General features: G+C 44.2%; 1 protein-coding gene across 5 annotated transcripts in view; it reads right to left on the reverse strand.

The window, feature by feature from the left end:
- Window positions 1-16589, reverse strand: part of ASAP1 (ArfGAP with SH3 domain, ankyrin repeat and PH domain 1) — a 349810-nt gene that overhangs the window by 299696 nt on the left and 33525 nt on the right. For 3 of the 5 annotated variants that reach the window (XM_060115500.1, XM_060115499.1, XM_060115495.1), the window contains exon 2: window positions 10460-10545. The exons of 1 other annotated variant lie outside the window; for it this stretch is intronic. In XM_060115500.1, the coding sequence (XP_059971483.1) occupies window positions 10460-10518 (59 nt within the window). In that variant the 5' untranslated portion in view covers window positions 10519-10545. Of the gene's footprint in view, window positions 1-10459; window positions 10546-16589 lie in introns of those variants that run through there. One more of the 5 variants, XM_060115501.1, reaches the window with a different exon arrangement.

Below are 16589 nucleotides of genomic sequence, written 5' to 3' on the forward strand. Positions count from 1 at the left end.
TCATGATGGTGGTGCCCTCATGAATGGTATTAGTGCCTTATAAAAGAGAACCCAGAGAGATCCCTTGCCCCTTCCACTATGTGAGGACATGAGGAAGACAGCCATCAATGGACCAAGAAGCAGGCCCTCACTGGACATGGCATCTGCCAGCGTCCTGATCCTAGACTTCCCAGCCTCCAGAATGGTGAGAAAATAAGTGTCTGTTGTTTAAACCACACAGTCCACGGTACTTTTGTTGTAGCAGCCCAAGCTGAGACATTGTACTTCTGCTTCAACTTGCATTTCCAGAGGTAATTATTGGTTTTAAATTGGTTCTGGCATGCTTACAGTTATTAGAAACCAAATCTTACTCTGCATTTCACAGGGTTTCAGATTAATACAATGACGAGGTTGGGCTAGATCCGGGGTGTATGAATTGTGCTACAAGAAACTTCTCCCAGGGAGGATAGAGCATGTCCCCCCTGTATGTATGGAGCCCTGGGTCCCAGGCCTACTTCAACCAGAAAGAACTCTGCTCTTGTCTGTTTTCTACACTGAGCTCTCTTAAGCTTTCATTTGAAGAAAATATTCTGAGGATACAAAAGTTTGAAAACCACAAACTGCACCTGCATCGGAATCACCTGCAGTGGCTATTAAAACGCAGACTCCTTGCCCCACTACACACTTTAGGGACCACAAACACAAGGGGGAGGGCCTAAGAATCTGCTTTTTTATTTTATTTTTAAATTTTTATTTATTTATTTTTTTAGACTGCTCCGGGTCTTAGTTGCAGCACGCGGGATCTTCCCTGTGGCATGCAGTCTCTTAGTTGCAGCATGCGTGTGGGATCCAGTTCCCTGACCAGGAATCGAACTTGCGCCCCCTGCACTGGGAGCCCAGAGTCTTACCCACTGAACCACCAGGGAAGTCCCCTGAGAATCTGCTTTAGAACTAGATCCCCATTCAAGATCCCTTGAATACGTGAGTGTTCAAGTTTGAGAACCATGTCAGACGCTCTCCATTAATTCTACTGCCCAACCCACTAGCCAATGGCCACTTCTGGCTAATTTCAATTTAAATGAAAATTCATTAAGATTAAATAAACTTTAAAGCTTCAATTTCTCAGTTGTACCAGGCACACTGTAAGTGCTCAACAGCCACAACAGCTAGCAGACACCAGACAGAGCATTTCCACCATTACAGAAAGTTCTGCTGGGCAATCCTGAAAGTTCTATTGGACAGCCCAAACTTGGACCTCTAGGTCTGCTCAAATGATGTATCTCGTGTGTTGACACTGAGGCACTAAACTCAGTCAACATCTCCTACCATTTTAAACTGTATTCCACGTACAGTATGCTCCCTAAGGATGTATCTTATTGGACAAAAATTACTTGTCATGTATCTATTTCCCCTGACCCACTCCTAGAGCTTGAAGGCAGGAACCATGCATGTATTATTTAGGTCTGTTATTCTCAGTGCCTAGAGCTTAAATAAATACTTGGGAATTGCTTAATTGGCCCACACAACATAAATGAAATATGAAGCTGACAGTGATGTGTCCCAGCTAAAAGCCTTCACTAGCACATCCATTAGGATGGTTACTATTACAAAAATAGAAAATCACAAGTGTTGGCAAAGATGTGAAGAAATAGAAACCCTTGTGCACTGTTGATGGGAATGCAAAATGGTACAGTTGCTGTGGGCAACAGTATGGTGGTTCCTCAAAAAAGTAAATATAGAATTACCATTATGATCCAGCAATTCCACCTCTGGGTAGAATTCCATCACCCAAAAGACACCAAGCAGGGTCTTGACATATCTGTACACCCATGTTCACAGCAGCATTGTTCATAATAGTCAACAGATGGAAGCAACCTAAGTATCCACCAATGGATGAATGGATAAGCAAAATGTGGTAAATATACATACAGTGGAATATTATCCAGCCTTAAAAGGGAAGGAAATTCTGACACATGCTACAACATGGATGAATCCTGAGGATATTATGCTAAGTGAAAGAAGCTAGTCACAAAATGACAAATACTGTATGATTCACTTATCTGAGATACCTAGAGTAGTCAAATTCATAGAAACAGCAAGTAGAATGGTGGTTGCCAGGGGCTGGAGGAAGGGAGGAAAAGGGAGGGCTGTTATTTAGTGGGTACAGAGTTTTAGTTTTGCAAGATGAAAAGAGTTCTGGAGATGGACGGTGGTGATGACTGCACAACAATGGGAATATACTTAATACCAATGAACTATACACTTAATAATCGTTAAGATAGTACATTTTATGTTTATGTGTACTTTAGCACAATTAAAACATTTTAAAATGTTTTAATTTTAAAATACATAATCAAATAATTTTCTAAAAAGCATTCACCGGTACCAACCAGAGGAAATATAGCAGCCTCGTGGCTTTGAGAAAACTGTGGTTCTCAGTCTATGCTGTTGCATCTTGGGTAGGAAGGGGCCGGGGACAGGAGGAGGTAGCTGCATACACTCCATCTAGCTGATCATCAGAACCTCCTGGAGGGGGACTTCCCTGGTGGTCCAGCGGTTAAGACTCCACCCTTCCAGTGCAGGGGGCAAGGGTTCGATCCCTGGTCCTGCATCCTGCACACCCCGTGGTGCAGCCAAAAAAAAAAAAAGAACCTCCTGGAGAGTCTGATTCCTTTCACCTGGGGGTGGAGTCAAGGGGATCTTTAATATTACAGAGTTCTGCATGGGACCCAGAGTCAAGAGCCCCAGTCTAGAGCACTTATATTCTCCTTATTTTACGCTGCGGTTCTCATCTTCTCATCTGGTTTGCAAGCTTCTTCAGGGGAGTGACTGTGCCTTATATCTACCCTGAGAATCTAAGTCACTTGTGGAATTTTTTTTTTTAAGACTGCAGATGCCTGGAACCCACCACACATCGATTAAATCAGCATCTCCAGGCATCTTGTGTTTTTTTAAAAGCCCTCAAATGGGATTCTGATGCCCTCTCTTACACTGAAACCTCCTGCTCTGTGGGCTAACAGTGCTTGACAGAGAGGCTCAATGTTTGCTGAGTGACTCACAGAATGAAGTCCTTTGAATAATACATTCAAAATGGAAAATGTGTGTTTCATCTGTGTTGTTTATTCTAAATATTTTTCTGTGACTATTTTGTACATACTTTAGACCAAATGATAAATAATAACAACAATTAGCATTTAGTGAGCACCTCATATGTGCCAGGTGCTGATCACGTGCTTCCCATGTATCATCTCATTTAATTCTCAATCCTATTTCTAAAGAAGGTACTGTTATTGTCTCCATTTTAAAGATGAGGAAACTGAGGCACAGGGAAATGCAGTCACTTCCTCAAAAATAAAACTTTCTCTTTTTAAAAATTTATTTATTTATTTATTTATTTTTGGCTGCATTGGGTCTTTGTCACTGCTCACGGGCTTTCTCTAGTTGCGAGAGCAGGGGCTACTCTTCATTGCAGTGTGCAGGCCTCTCACTGTGGTGGCCTCTCTTTGTTGCAGAGCACGGGCTCTAGGCACGCGGGTCTCAGTAGTTGTCGCTCGCAGGCTCAGTAGTTGTGGCTCGCGGGCTCTAGAGCGCAGGTTCAGTAGCTGTGGCGCACGGGCTTAGTTGCTCTGTGGCGTGGGGGATCTTCCCAGACCAGGGCTCGAACCCGTGTCCCCTGCATTGGCAGGCAGATTCTCAACCACTGCGCCACTAGGGAAGTCCAAAACTTTCTTTTTTTTACATGACATTTATATCATGAGCATTCTCATAACCTTTAAAAAGTGACCATAATTTTCTTATTAATGGCTACATCATTGTTTTTCATTGTTTTACCCTATTTTTTTTAATCATTCTGCCCTAATTTGTGAACTCATTCCTCATTGTAAGGCAGCTTTCTGTCTTGTTTGTCACTGTTTAGCATTTTAAAGAATGCTGCAGTGGATGTCTTTGTGCTAAGGGTGTTTTCTATATGGCAGAAAACTGTCCTTAGGAAAGATTATGGAAAAAATGTTCTGATGGTGAATGGCATTAAACACTGAACAACAGTCTTTATTGAGGGGACTGTGCTGAATGAGCTGGGTAAGCCCCTCTCCCGGGGGCGTTTTACGTGCCCTGGCCTAACCGCCACCAACTCACACCGAACACTTAGCGAGGGCCTGGAGCTCTCGCGAACGCTTTATAGATCTGATCCCACCGGGTCCACGCAAGACCTCTGGGGGAGGTACAGTGAGACGCCTGAGGCAGAGAATGGGGAAGAAGTGGACCCAGGCTCACAGGACCCGCAAGAGCAGAGGCAGGATAGGAACCCACAGCTCTAACCACCAGTCCGGGCCTCCTGATCAAGGCAGGTGTTCGCCCAGACTCAACGGCCACACCGTGAAACAAAAACTAGCACGAGTAGTGGGCATGAACCCTGCCCATCAACTTGCACCGCACAAGACTCTCCCTGTAAGTGCACGATGTCTCACCTCCCAGGCAAAAAAATCCAGGAACACTCACTCGGAGCAACACAGGGTTCCTGCCCTAAAGGCCTAGTCCCCTTAGATGCAGAGAGAAAGTGGAAGAAGGAGGTCAATTATCCTTACCCAGGATCCACCCACACCCAGTGCCCTTGCAGGTGCTTTACATGGTAATATACATTTGTTATGGGTTGAATTGTGTCCCCCCCAAAATGTTGATGTCCTGGTCCAGTGTACCCATGAATGTGAGTTTATCTGGAAATAGGATCATTGTAGATGTAATTAAGATGTAAATTAAAGATGAGATCATACTGGAGTAGGGTGGGCCCTTATTCCAACAAGACTGGTGTCCTTGTAAGGGAGAGGAAGAGAGACACAGAGGGAGAAGCACACGGGACAACACAGGCAGAGGCCGGAGCAACGCAGCTGCTAGGCAACAAACACCAAAGATTGCCAGCAAACCCCAGAAGCTAGGAAGAGGCAAGGAAGGATCTTCCCCTACAGGCTTCGGTACCCTGCCGATACCTTGGGTTTGGACTTCCAGCCTCCAGAATTGTGAGACAATACATTTCTACTGTTTTGAGCCACCAGGTTTGTGATACTCTGTTACGGAAGATGAATACAATGTTGAATGGTCTTTTAGCTTTTGAATGGTCTTTTAGGAGATGAATACAATGTTGTATGGTCTTTTAGCTCCATCAAGACAGAAGCTATATTTTGCTCATCTTGGAATCCCAGCCACTGGTGCAGTCCCTGGCTCACAGTAGATGCTCACAGAGTGTTTGCTGAGTGAGCAAGTGAAAAAATTAATAAAGTACAAACTCAGGATGAGAAGGAACTATGTCTTTTATCTCTACTAACAGACCAGAGCAAATTAGGTACTCAGTAAATGTTTGCAGAATGAATAAATGTTTTTAAATGAATAAATGATAAGCTCAGGAAGGCTTTGCAATGAGTCCTATTCATCTATTTCCTCAGGACTCAGCATAGGGTGTGGCACACAGCAGTTTCTTAGTAAATTTGGAAGGAGGGAAGGAAAAAAACGAAGGGAAGGTGGGAGGGAAGGAAAGAAGACCAGGATCATAATTTCCCAATTCTCGGTCTAGGTAGGTAATTTCTTTCCTTTATGCATCTAACTGAGGCCATGGAATAAGCAGTTGAGTTTCAAACAGCCTCAATTACATTGAAAGGGCTTTCACAGCCCTTTGAATAAAATTCACCTCCCCCCCGAATACTGTTGTTCTAAACAATTGAATATTGTTCTAAAACACATTTCTTTTTCTTCTACATAAACTTGAACTTGAACATTGTTTTTCTAAAACACATTTCCTTTTCTTTCACATCCAGAAATCATAAGGCTTTCCAACCCTTCCAACAATGTCAGAAATGCAGCTCCGAGTTCAGAGGTCAACGCTTCTGTGTTCAGCTCGGGGGACACATTTCCTGTCCCTGTGCTGCATTCAGCCTCTGACACCTGCCCTGCGGCCAAAAAGGGACATCAGCTGGGATCAGGGAAACTCAATTTGGGCTGACAGCCCACAGCATAAGAAGGACAGGGAGTCTGTAGTGACCTTTGCAAAGGCAAAGGCAGGGAGAGGGAGTCAAAGGGGTTTCTCCGGGCGTGGCTTAGGAGGGTCTAAAGTTACGGTCAGTTCATTTCTACGGATGGAGAAAACCCCTGAAAATAAGGGCAACTGATTTCCATTGCTGGCTCAGAATTCAACCACACTGCCATTTGCTGCCCCTGCCATCCTGGTGGTATTTGAGGTGAAAAAAGGGAACATCTTGTTCTTTATTCCTCTGGACTTGAACTTTTCCAGGGATGGCAACTGCACCGTTGTGGGGTATGATTTTATTCCTTCATTCCTTCATTTTTATTATGAACGAAGATACGTAATATATAAATGAACAAAGTAAGAGGTCCCTGGACTCATGTCCCGAGACATTTAGAAAGGCTCAGCTCCCGTGTGTTTTCTCTCTTGTCTACTGAACTCCAAAGCTCGGCGCTTGTCTGCTCCACGGGACACCAGGTGGAGGTCACAACTGTCATAGTGACAAACAAGGAAAAGAAAAGCTGACCGCTTCTCAGGGCCTGTCAGCAGGGAAGGCAAAGAACTGCTTTATGTGTTTTGATGTAGCCCTGATGTGGTCAGCTTACCCATGGATGTGGGGACCTTCCGCCCTATCAGAGGAGTTGGTTGAGACGGGCATCAGTGAGATGGACATTATTTTATCAGACCTGCGTGGCTGGATCAGTTTATGTGTCCCTCGTGTGGCCCCAGGGCATCCCACGCTGAGCCTGACCCAGTAGCTGGCAATCTGTGTGATATTTATCTTTCCTTTTCCTCTAGACAGAAAGCCCCATGAGGACAGGGCTGTGTGTGTGCTGCTTGTACCTTTGTATCCCAAGCAACCTGGCCCAGTTCTTGGCACATAAGTCACATAAGCAACTGATCAATACATGTTATGAAAGAGCCAACAAACAAACAAATAAGTGAAAAGAGATAAAGGTGTTGGGCCTTACGTTATAGTTAAGAGAGTGCGGGCGTTAGAATCAGGTGTAGTTTCACTCATGTTCTACTACCTGATATGTTTTAATTGAAATATAATATAAACGCATAAAAGTGCCTATGTCATAAATGTACCCTTCAAGGAATTTTGACACCCATGCAACCAGCACCCGGAACATTTGCAGAACCTCAGAAGCTGCTTCATGCTCCCTTCTGGTCACTATCCCCTGACCCACCCAAAGGTAAACCACTATCCTGACAGCTGCATGCCATCTGGCAAGTTACTATGCTAACTCTTATCTTCACATTGGGAAAATAATACTTACCTTGCTATGAGTCTAAAATTTTATACATGTATATGCGGTACCTGGCAACAACAGTCATAGAGTAGTAATAGTGTTAGTAATAGAAGTAGTAGTAGTGACTGCACCAGCAGCAGCAGAAGTAACAGGAGAAGGAGAAGCATGAAAGCGACAGCAGAAGCAGCAGCTGTAATAGTAGAAGCAGCAGTAATGGTAACAACAGAAGTAGTAATAGTGGTAACAGAAGTAGTATTACTAATAGTAGAGGCAGTAGTTATACTAATAGCTAACACTTACATAGCACTTATGACGTTCCAGGTACTGGTCCAAGTGCTTTACCTTAACTCATCTAATGTTCAAAGCAACCCTTACGAGAATGTATAAAATAGGATTTTACAGATAAAGAAACTGAGCACAGAACTTAAGTAGATTTCCCAAGGTCATGTAGCTCTAGAGTCCTGAATTCAGGATTCTAATACAGTACCAGCAGTCTGGCCACTGAGCCTATCCTCTTAATAGCAACCTTTCAATAACTATTTGCATGGCAAAGAAAGATTTGTCCTCCAATATCGGTTCTCTTCTTTTCTTGCTGTTTTTTGTTCTCTTCTTTTTCCATCACAATAATCCTCAATTTTGGTAAGCACGTGGTCTTACAGAAGAAAGATCGCATTTCCCAGCCTCCCTTGCAGTTAAATGTAGGCAGAGGACTAAATTCTGGCCAACAGAACATAAGTAGAAGCAGCAAGTGTGACACCCAGAAGCAGATACCCTTAAAAGAAGAGGCCTGCCTTTCTTCTTCCCTTCCTCCTGCTGGTAGATGGGATGGCCGGTGCAGAAGCAGCCAGAATGGACCATGAGGTGACCTTGGGGGAAAGGAGGTCCACATGGCAGAAAAACAAGAGAGGAAAAGTCTGGGTCTCTCATAGTTGCTGCAGCAGCCCTGTACCACCTTGGGTTCAAAGCAAGAGAGAAATATACTTCTATCTTCTGTTTAAGCCAATGTTCTTTTAGATTTTACATCATTCATAGCAAAACCTAATCCTAAATAATGCACTGCTGTTGCAGTTGTAATTAATACTGAAACTGAGGAGGACCCTGAAGGACCTTCCCAGGGACAGACACCCCCACCCCCGTGTTCCCCACCTCTTGTTTCTAGAAAAGCTTTAGCCCCCTAGGCCTTCCCCAAGTTCCAAAGAGCGAATTTAACCAGAGAAGTGAGAAAATGCAAAAAGAAAAGAAAGCAGTGAAGCAAGACAAAATAGTAACAATTTAGACACGAAACAACATCAAGGACCTTTAGTTCCTTCTTGGGGCTATAGGTAATATCTTGAGTCATACCCTTGAGCTGTTTTGCAGATTCTAAAACCCCCACCATGTGGAGGAAGTTAACTGCATGCTGATCACCAACACACAGACCCCAGACTGGTGGGAACCAAAAGGTTGGTGATTTGAGATTCCTGAAACATCACCCTGTTACCTCACCACAACCAGAGAATTGTGCACAAGCTGATCACTCACCCTGTGACCCTCTCCCTCACACTGTCTTTAAAAACCCTTCCCTGGAAACCACTGGAGAATTCAGATCTCTTGAGCGTGAGCTGCCTGTTCTTCTTGCTTGGCACCCTGTAATAATAAACGCTGTACTTTCCTTCACTACAACCTGGTGTCAGTAGATTGACCTTGATGCCTGTCAGGCGAGCAGACCCAAGTTTGGTTTAGTAACAGTATCACCTAAAAAGATACCTGCAAAACTAATGTCACTTTCGTGTTGGATTCTTGATTTATAAAATAAAACAAAATAAAACATGACTTCGGTAACCCTGTAATCATCAAACTATGAAGATAAGCAGGCAGAGTCTCATGTATCCTGGAAGATGGTAACAGTCCCCTATCAACTCATGTCTGGGTCACATCAAAGCCTCTCAGGTTGGCCTCCCTGCCTCTAGCCTCTCACCTCTCCTACCCATTCAGGACACTCTTCCTTATCTAATTATCCTAAAAATTACTTTCATTTTAAAAACTGGAATAATTATAATGTTTTATGTCCCTACTTTATGCAAGACACTTTATTGTACACCTTTTTTTCTAATCTGCATGAAAACCTGAAACATAACTATTATTACTCCAATTCCATAGATAAGAAAACAGGGGCCTCCCTGGTGGCGCAAGTGGTTGAGAGTCCGCCTGCCGATGCAGGGGATACGGGTTCGTGCCCCGGTCTGGGAGGATCCCATATGCCGCGGAGCGGCTGGGCCCGTGAGCCATGGCCGCTGAGCCTGCGCGTCCGGAGCCTGCGCGTCCGGAGCCTGTGCTCCGCAACGGGGGAGGCCACAACAGTGAGAGGCCCGCATACCGCAAAAAAAAAAAAAAAAAAAAAGAAAACAGAACAGAGAAGGTTAATGACTTGCCTGAGGTCACACAGAAAGTTGCTGGCAGAGCAAGAATTCAACCACCCCTCCAGCACCCACAATTTTTCTACCACTAAGCTGACTTCTGGGAAACGCCAGGCATAGCAGGTGGACCCTATGTCAAGTCACCCTGGCAACTTTAAGATCCTTGGACTCCTGGAATTTTCTCTGCCTAGTTTTCATGGCACTTCCTGTCCAGTCCAGTTTTTTATCGTCCACTAACACAAAGCTCCACCCACTGAGGTCAGATGCCTTAGACTCTATGATGTGCGCCTACACCAGGCCCCAGTATTCCCAGCTGCAAAATGGGACAAATCACACCTCTACCAAGAAGCAACACTGCAAGACAAAAAAGGCAGCAGACCTGGAATCAGGAAAAATTGGTTTCAAATCCAGCCAGGCAAGTTCTCTATCTGTAAAATGAATGTGGTAAGCCCTTCCTGGTAGGATTGTTGGGCAGATTGAATGAAGTAATGTCTTTAAAGAGTCACTCAGCTAAAATAGCATCTATTCTTGTTGGCAGTGTTGTTTTTGTTATCATTCCTTACTTCATTCTCATACCACCACCCCACCACCTTTCCCTCTGCACACAGATGATAGGTAATGAGACAGGAAACACTTCAAAAAGTCTGCAGCTCTAAAAATGCCAAAGATCTGTTCACCACTAATATCCACACCCATGGTGTCTCTGTCAGATTCTAGTGCTTGAGTCTGATCAACTTTTGCATTTCAACCTCCCCAAAAGACTCCCTCGACATTTCCCAGGCTGGGCTCTCTGGACAGGATGGGCTAAGACCACTCACCGATTCCATAGTGAATCTCTTGATGAAAAACTGGAGAGCCTGGAGGCTGAAGATCTCATGTCTCAGCCGTCACATCAGAAAATTACCTGGATGGGGAGGTAGGAAAAAAGGTGACAAGAGTCATCCAGCAGGACTGGGCAGAAGACATTGTCTCAGACCAACACATGATTTCATGTGGAATCCAGCACCCTTGTTAGGAATGTTCTTACACCACAGTGGCTGTCCAGGAATGGGAAGGAAAACAGTGGGGAAACCACTATTTCAGCAATCCACTTTGGGGCTGACATCTCCATCAGTAAATCTGTGCAAGTGCTCAGGAATCCTTCTTGCCTTTCTATTTCTAGCTCTGTGCTGGAGAGCAGTTTACAAGTCATTAACATCTCTAAACCTGAGCTCCTAAACATGAAATTAAATTGTGCTGACAGGTAGGACAGACAGACAGCCACAGCTGTGTGCCCATGGGGAAGGAGAGGAGTTCCCCCAGCCAAGAGAATCAGCCCCAGGAAGAAGGTAGATATATATGAATCTACATATTTCAGGACAGCCCCTCTGAACCAGAGAGAGGATTTTAATTAATTCATGCATACCAAAGCTTAATTAATTGCTGAGTGCACAGAGCACAGGAAGTCTGGGATTAAAGGTTTTACATAAGGGAACAGCTTCAATATTTTTGGATGGAGGGGAAACAGAAGTGGGGGAGTGAAAACAAGAGAAGCCAAGGGACCTTCTGGGTCCTTCTCCAAGTTCAGAGTGGTACCTCCATCTGCGGCCAGAAACCTAGGGACACACTTGACACACCATCTCCACATCCCTAAGTCACGTGTCTCGAACCTAAGTATCTCTCAACCTGTCTCTCTCTCTCCATCTCCACTGACACAGCCCTGGATCAAGCCTCCACCATTCTCACCTAGGCTACTACAACTATCACCTAATTGGTCTCCCCTCATCACCATTTCTCCCTCTGAAATCTGCTCCCCTACACTGAAGCCAGAACAATCTTTTTCTTTTTTTATGTTTTATTATGCAGAATTCTGTACAGACACAAACACAGAGATTCCCACTACCCAGCCCCAATCACCATCAACTCATAATCAGTCCTACCCCATCCACTCCCTAATCCCTCCCCCTCCCCATGTTAGTTTTTAGAAGCAAATTCCAGACGTCTTATGTCAGTCATTAATAGCACAGCACAGGGGCTTCCCTGGTGGCGCAGTGGTTAAGAATCCACCTGCCAATGCAGGGGACACAGGTTCGTGCCCTGGTCCGGGAAGATCCCACATGCCACGGAGCAACTAAGCCCGTGGGCCACAACTACTGAGCCTGTGCTCTAGAGCCCGCGAGCCACAACTACTGAAGCCCGCGCACCTAGAGCCCGTGCTCCTCAACAAGAGAAGCCACAGCAGTGAGAAGCCCGCGCACCGCAACAAAGAGTAGCCCCCACTCGCCGCAACTCGAGAAAGCCCACGTGCAGCAATGAAGACCCAACGCAGCCAAAAATAAAATATATAAAATAAATTTATTTAAAAAAATAGTGCAGGGCCTCCCTGGTGGCACAGTGGTTAAGAGTCCGCCTGCCGATGCAGGGGATGCGGGTTCGTGCCCCAGTCTGGGAGGATCCCATATGCCGCGGAGCGGCTGGGCCCGTGAGCCATGGCCGCTGGGCCTGCGCATCCGGAGCCTGTGCTCCGCAACGGGAGAGGCCACAACGGTGAGAGGCCCACATACCGCAAAAAGAAAAAAAAAAAAAAAAAAAAAATAGTGCAGCACATATCGCTATATGAGGTCTTTTACAAAAATATAACAGCAACACCATTACCACACCTAAAAAGATGATAATTCTTTGATATCACCAAATATCCAACGTTCAAATTTCTAATAGCCTCATAAATGTTAAAAATGCTTTTTAAGTTTTTTTGTTTTAAAAAATCCAGATCCAAATACGACTGGTTAATATGCAGAATAAAACTTTTAAAACTCAAATCTGTGTCATCCCTCCACCTCTAGCTTAACATTCTTTAATGGTTTCTCAGTGCTTCCAGATAAAAATGATTGAACACAGTCTGACTCTTGCCCCCCTCCTCCCCTCTGACCTCATCTTGTCCACCCCAGCTCACTGTTGCAACCACATGACCTCCTTTCAGATCCTGCAACTTTCCACGGTCCTTCTGCCCCAGGTCCTTTGCTCATGCTGTTCCCTCTGCCTGTAAGGCTTCCTCTCTCACTTTGGCTAGTTAACTCCTATACTTCTTTAAATCTTACTTCCTCAGGGAAACTCTTCCTACTCCTCTAGATTAGATTACAGAATTGATCTGTTTTTAACTATGCGTTCATTCATGTGAAGACTGATAAACATATGTTGATTTGATTTGATAATAAGCCATGTGATACAAAGACTGTTTAGATTTTCTCATATCCCCAGCACCAACCACACAGTGGTGTCCAGTACAATATTAATAAACGTTTGTTGGATAAATGATCAAACCACCTTCTTCAACCTTAGATGCCAACAGTGATTGACTGAATCTTCCTGAACTTTGAATCACACATTTAAGTTAGATGGGGAATTGACAGTCTTATCCTAAAATTGATATGGAAATGCAATGAACTCAGATAGCCAAAATGATGTGGAGGACTCACATTTCCCAATTTCAAAACCTACTACAAAGCTGGAATAATCAAGACAGGGTGGTACCAGCATGAGCAAAAACACATGCTCTCCTCCAGAATCACAGACCATGATTTCCCCATAACATTCACCTTCCTGATCACAACTTTACACACTATATGTACATGAAAAACAAGACCCCGTTACTGGCATAAATAAGCAATGCCTCTCCCAGCCCACACCTCCCCTTGCCTTTCCTTTGCTTTCCTTGCTTCACCCAAGCACACAGCTAAGAGTGTATAGACTGGATCACTGCTCCTATTCTTCACTCTCACCCTGAATTTGAATTATACATCCCTGCCCTTGGTCATGTGTCTTTGTAGTCCTTCTTACTATAGTGGGTGGTAGGTCTTCCCATGCAGCATTGGATTCTGGACTGGACCACTGACTTGTTTACAATGGAATTCAGATGAAAATGACACTGTGCTGGTCCCAATCTATCCCTTGCCCTCCTGTGATGTGTCATGAGAGGAGTATGTCTCCCTAGCCCCTTTCAGCTGCTGCCTTTCAGCCTGGACCCTGCAATAAAGACACATGGAGCAGATTTGAACCAAACCTGAAGTTCAGCCTGAGCCAGCCAAGCCCAACCTAGATCAGCCAAACCACAACTGACCCATGAGCATGAAAATAAACACCTGCCATCAAGCAGGCCACTGCAATTCTGTGGTTTTTGTTACTTGGCAAAACCTGACGAATACACATGGGAACGCTAATTTACGGACACCAATGAGTATCAACACAATTGGGAAAAATGAAAGCCTTGCACACAGACAGAACAGATGTGATGACAATCAGCAAAGCCACCTCTTGCAGAAGACACACCTATCTGGTGCTAACTCGACCCTCACAAGAAGACACTGGGCCAGCTTTACAGATGAGAACATCGATGCTCAGAGATATGACATAGTGTGTCCAGGACAGTGTGTTAACAGAACTGGGATTCCAACCCAGGTTGTCTGACTCAGGCAGACAGGCTTCCTCTCCTTAAAATAACTCGAAGATGCTCAGAGACAGCTATCACATGAGCCCCTGGTACCCCAGTCCGCCTCCACCCTTGTCCCACTTCCTTTAATGGGTCTTCACAAGGGGCTGGAGGGACAGGGTATCCTGGTCAGTGAGCCTCTTCGGCTGTTGGGTCCCTTGTTTGTGAAATGAGATCACTATCTTAGCCTGACCTACGTCACTAGACTGGCGTGAACCCCCAGAGAGACGGTGTGTGCAACTGCTGTGTGAGGTGTGACACCAAAGTCAGGTCACACCCTGCTTCCTCGACTCTGAACTCACGCGAATTAGGACAGCATCCATGTATATGTCAATGCTGCACCCACACTGCTTTGAACCCATTGATGCCTTGAAACTGATTTTTGTTTTTCAAACAGAGATTCTTTCTTTCCAGTTATGAAAGTAATCCAGGCCCATCACGAAAAATAGTAAGGCATGAAAACAAAATATTTTAGTATCCCATCCCCTACAGATAAATACTGTTAGGATTTTAAAGCTATTTCCTTTCTGGAACCGGTTCTTGTAAAAGTCAAATAAATAATGCATTTCAATTAACATGATTTTCTTAGAACCAGGGAACTACCAGTAACTTAAAAAAAAAAAAATCCACTTTGTATTCATTCATTCAATCTTTCATTCAAGGAATATTTGTCTTGGGCTTATCATATGCAGGGAAGACAGAGCCAAGAACAAAAAACGTTTATAATCTCGAGGAACTAACATTCATTCATTCATGCATTCTTTTTATTTATTTATTTATTTTTGGGGCGGCACCTCACAGCTTATGGAATCTTAGTTCCCCGACCAGGAATTGAACCTGAGGCCACGGCAGTGAAAGCGCTGAGTCCTAACAACTGGACCGCCAGGGAATTCCCATTTGTTTGTTTTTTTTTTTCATTTAATCACAAATATTTATTGATCTAGAATTCTGCCTCCATTCAAGGCCTGGTGCTTACTTTTTTGGGTTTTTTTTTTCTTTCTTTTCTTTTTTTATTGACATTCATTATTCTTTTAACTGCACAAATAAAAGGAGCACCAACTATATGCTGGGCACTTGCTAATAATAATAATAGCAGCTTCCCTGCTAGACCTTGTACTCTAACAGTTTGGCTTATAATTAAAAGTTGTCTCCTTAGAACAAATGCATCTGGGTTAGAACTCAGATTATGGCTCTTTGGTGAGTTATTTATCCTTTCATACTTCAGTTTCGTCATCTTTAAAATTGGGATAATTAAAGTACCTACCTCATACAGTCACTGAGAATTAGTTAGATAATGTAGTTCAAGCACTGAGCAAAACAGGAACTAGTAATGGTGGTAGTAACACTATCGTCTTGTTTAATCCACACAAACATACTACAAGAATCTGAAACTCAGAGGTTAGGGACCTTGTCATGAGGTCATGCAGGTTACCACTTAGGCACCTGGGGCACAAGCCCAGTGGGGACCCTCTGAGGGATGGGAACACACCTTAGAATTGCCACCCTGGGGTAAGGAAGCTGGGGCATTTATGCACCCACTCCCATGCCTCACTGGCCACGCACAGCCAGGGTATGGCCTCAGACAGAGATGCAGGAAGCCCTCCCTGGGAACAGGCACCACCTCCAGTGCCTTCCAGGGTGGGCTCAAAGATACGGGCAGGGAACACACATCATTTATGACTAGATGTTCAATAAATACACATCAGAGGAGTGAACGTGTGCTACCAACCCCCTTGCTCTTCTCTATAACCTCTCATTTCCCCCTGCCACCAGTGATGGATGATTTAAAGCAAGTACCTGCTAGAGTGAACCAGAACTCATTATCATCAAGCATCACAACTTTTATCCACCCCTGCTTCTGCTTTTTCCATTGAAATTCTATTCTGTGACTTACGGTATGCCATTCCAGAAAGCAATTCCTGTGTGCCATGCAAGAATAGGGACATAAATCATTTAGTACATCAGCCCTTCTTTATTGCCAGTCACCAAATAGGTGTTGAGTTTTATTCAACAGAAGTGACTTCACGGATGCTGGGATTCGTATCCTTTTATAGAGGATGTTATGAACTCTTGAGTCACCAGCAGCTGGCTACAGCTTGGACAGTTTTCTTTGTTCCCATAACATCACAGCAAACACTTTTCCTATTTACTGATGTGATTCTTTCCTGATCTGTAGAAGCTGTAGTTAGAAAACCAGAGACCTAAAGAAAAGAGCCTGAATACATATTTCGGCAAACCTTCCTCTTGTCTACTAGAAGCTTAGCTTGTCTAGCCCCACTCGAAGTGCCTTCTCTTTCAAGAAACTTTCTCCAGAAAAGGGAACCCTCTTACACTGTTGGTGGGAATGTAAATTGGTACAACCACTATGGAGAACAGTATGGAGGTCCCTTAAAAAAACTAAAAAAAGAGCTACAATCTGACCTAGCAATCCCACTTCTGGGCATATATCCAGAGAAAACCATAATTCAAAAAGATACATGCAC

This window comes from Mesoplodon densirostris, chromosome 13, assembly GCF_025265405.1.
Source record: "Mesoplodon densirostris isolate mMesDen1 chromosome 13, mMesDen1 primary haplotype, whole genome shotgun sequence".
NCBI classification, from domain to species: Eukaryota; Metazoa; Chordata; class Mammalia; order Artiodactyla; family Ziphiidae; genus Mesoplodon; species Mesoplodon densirostris.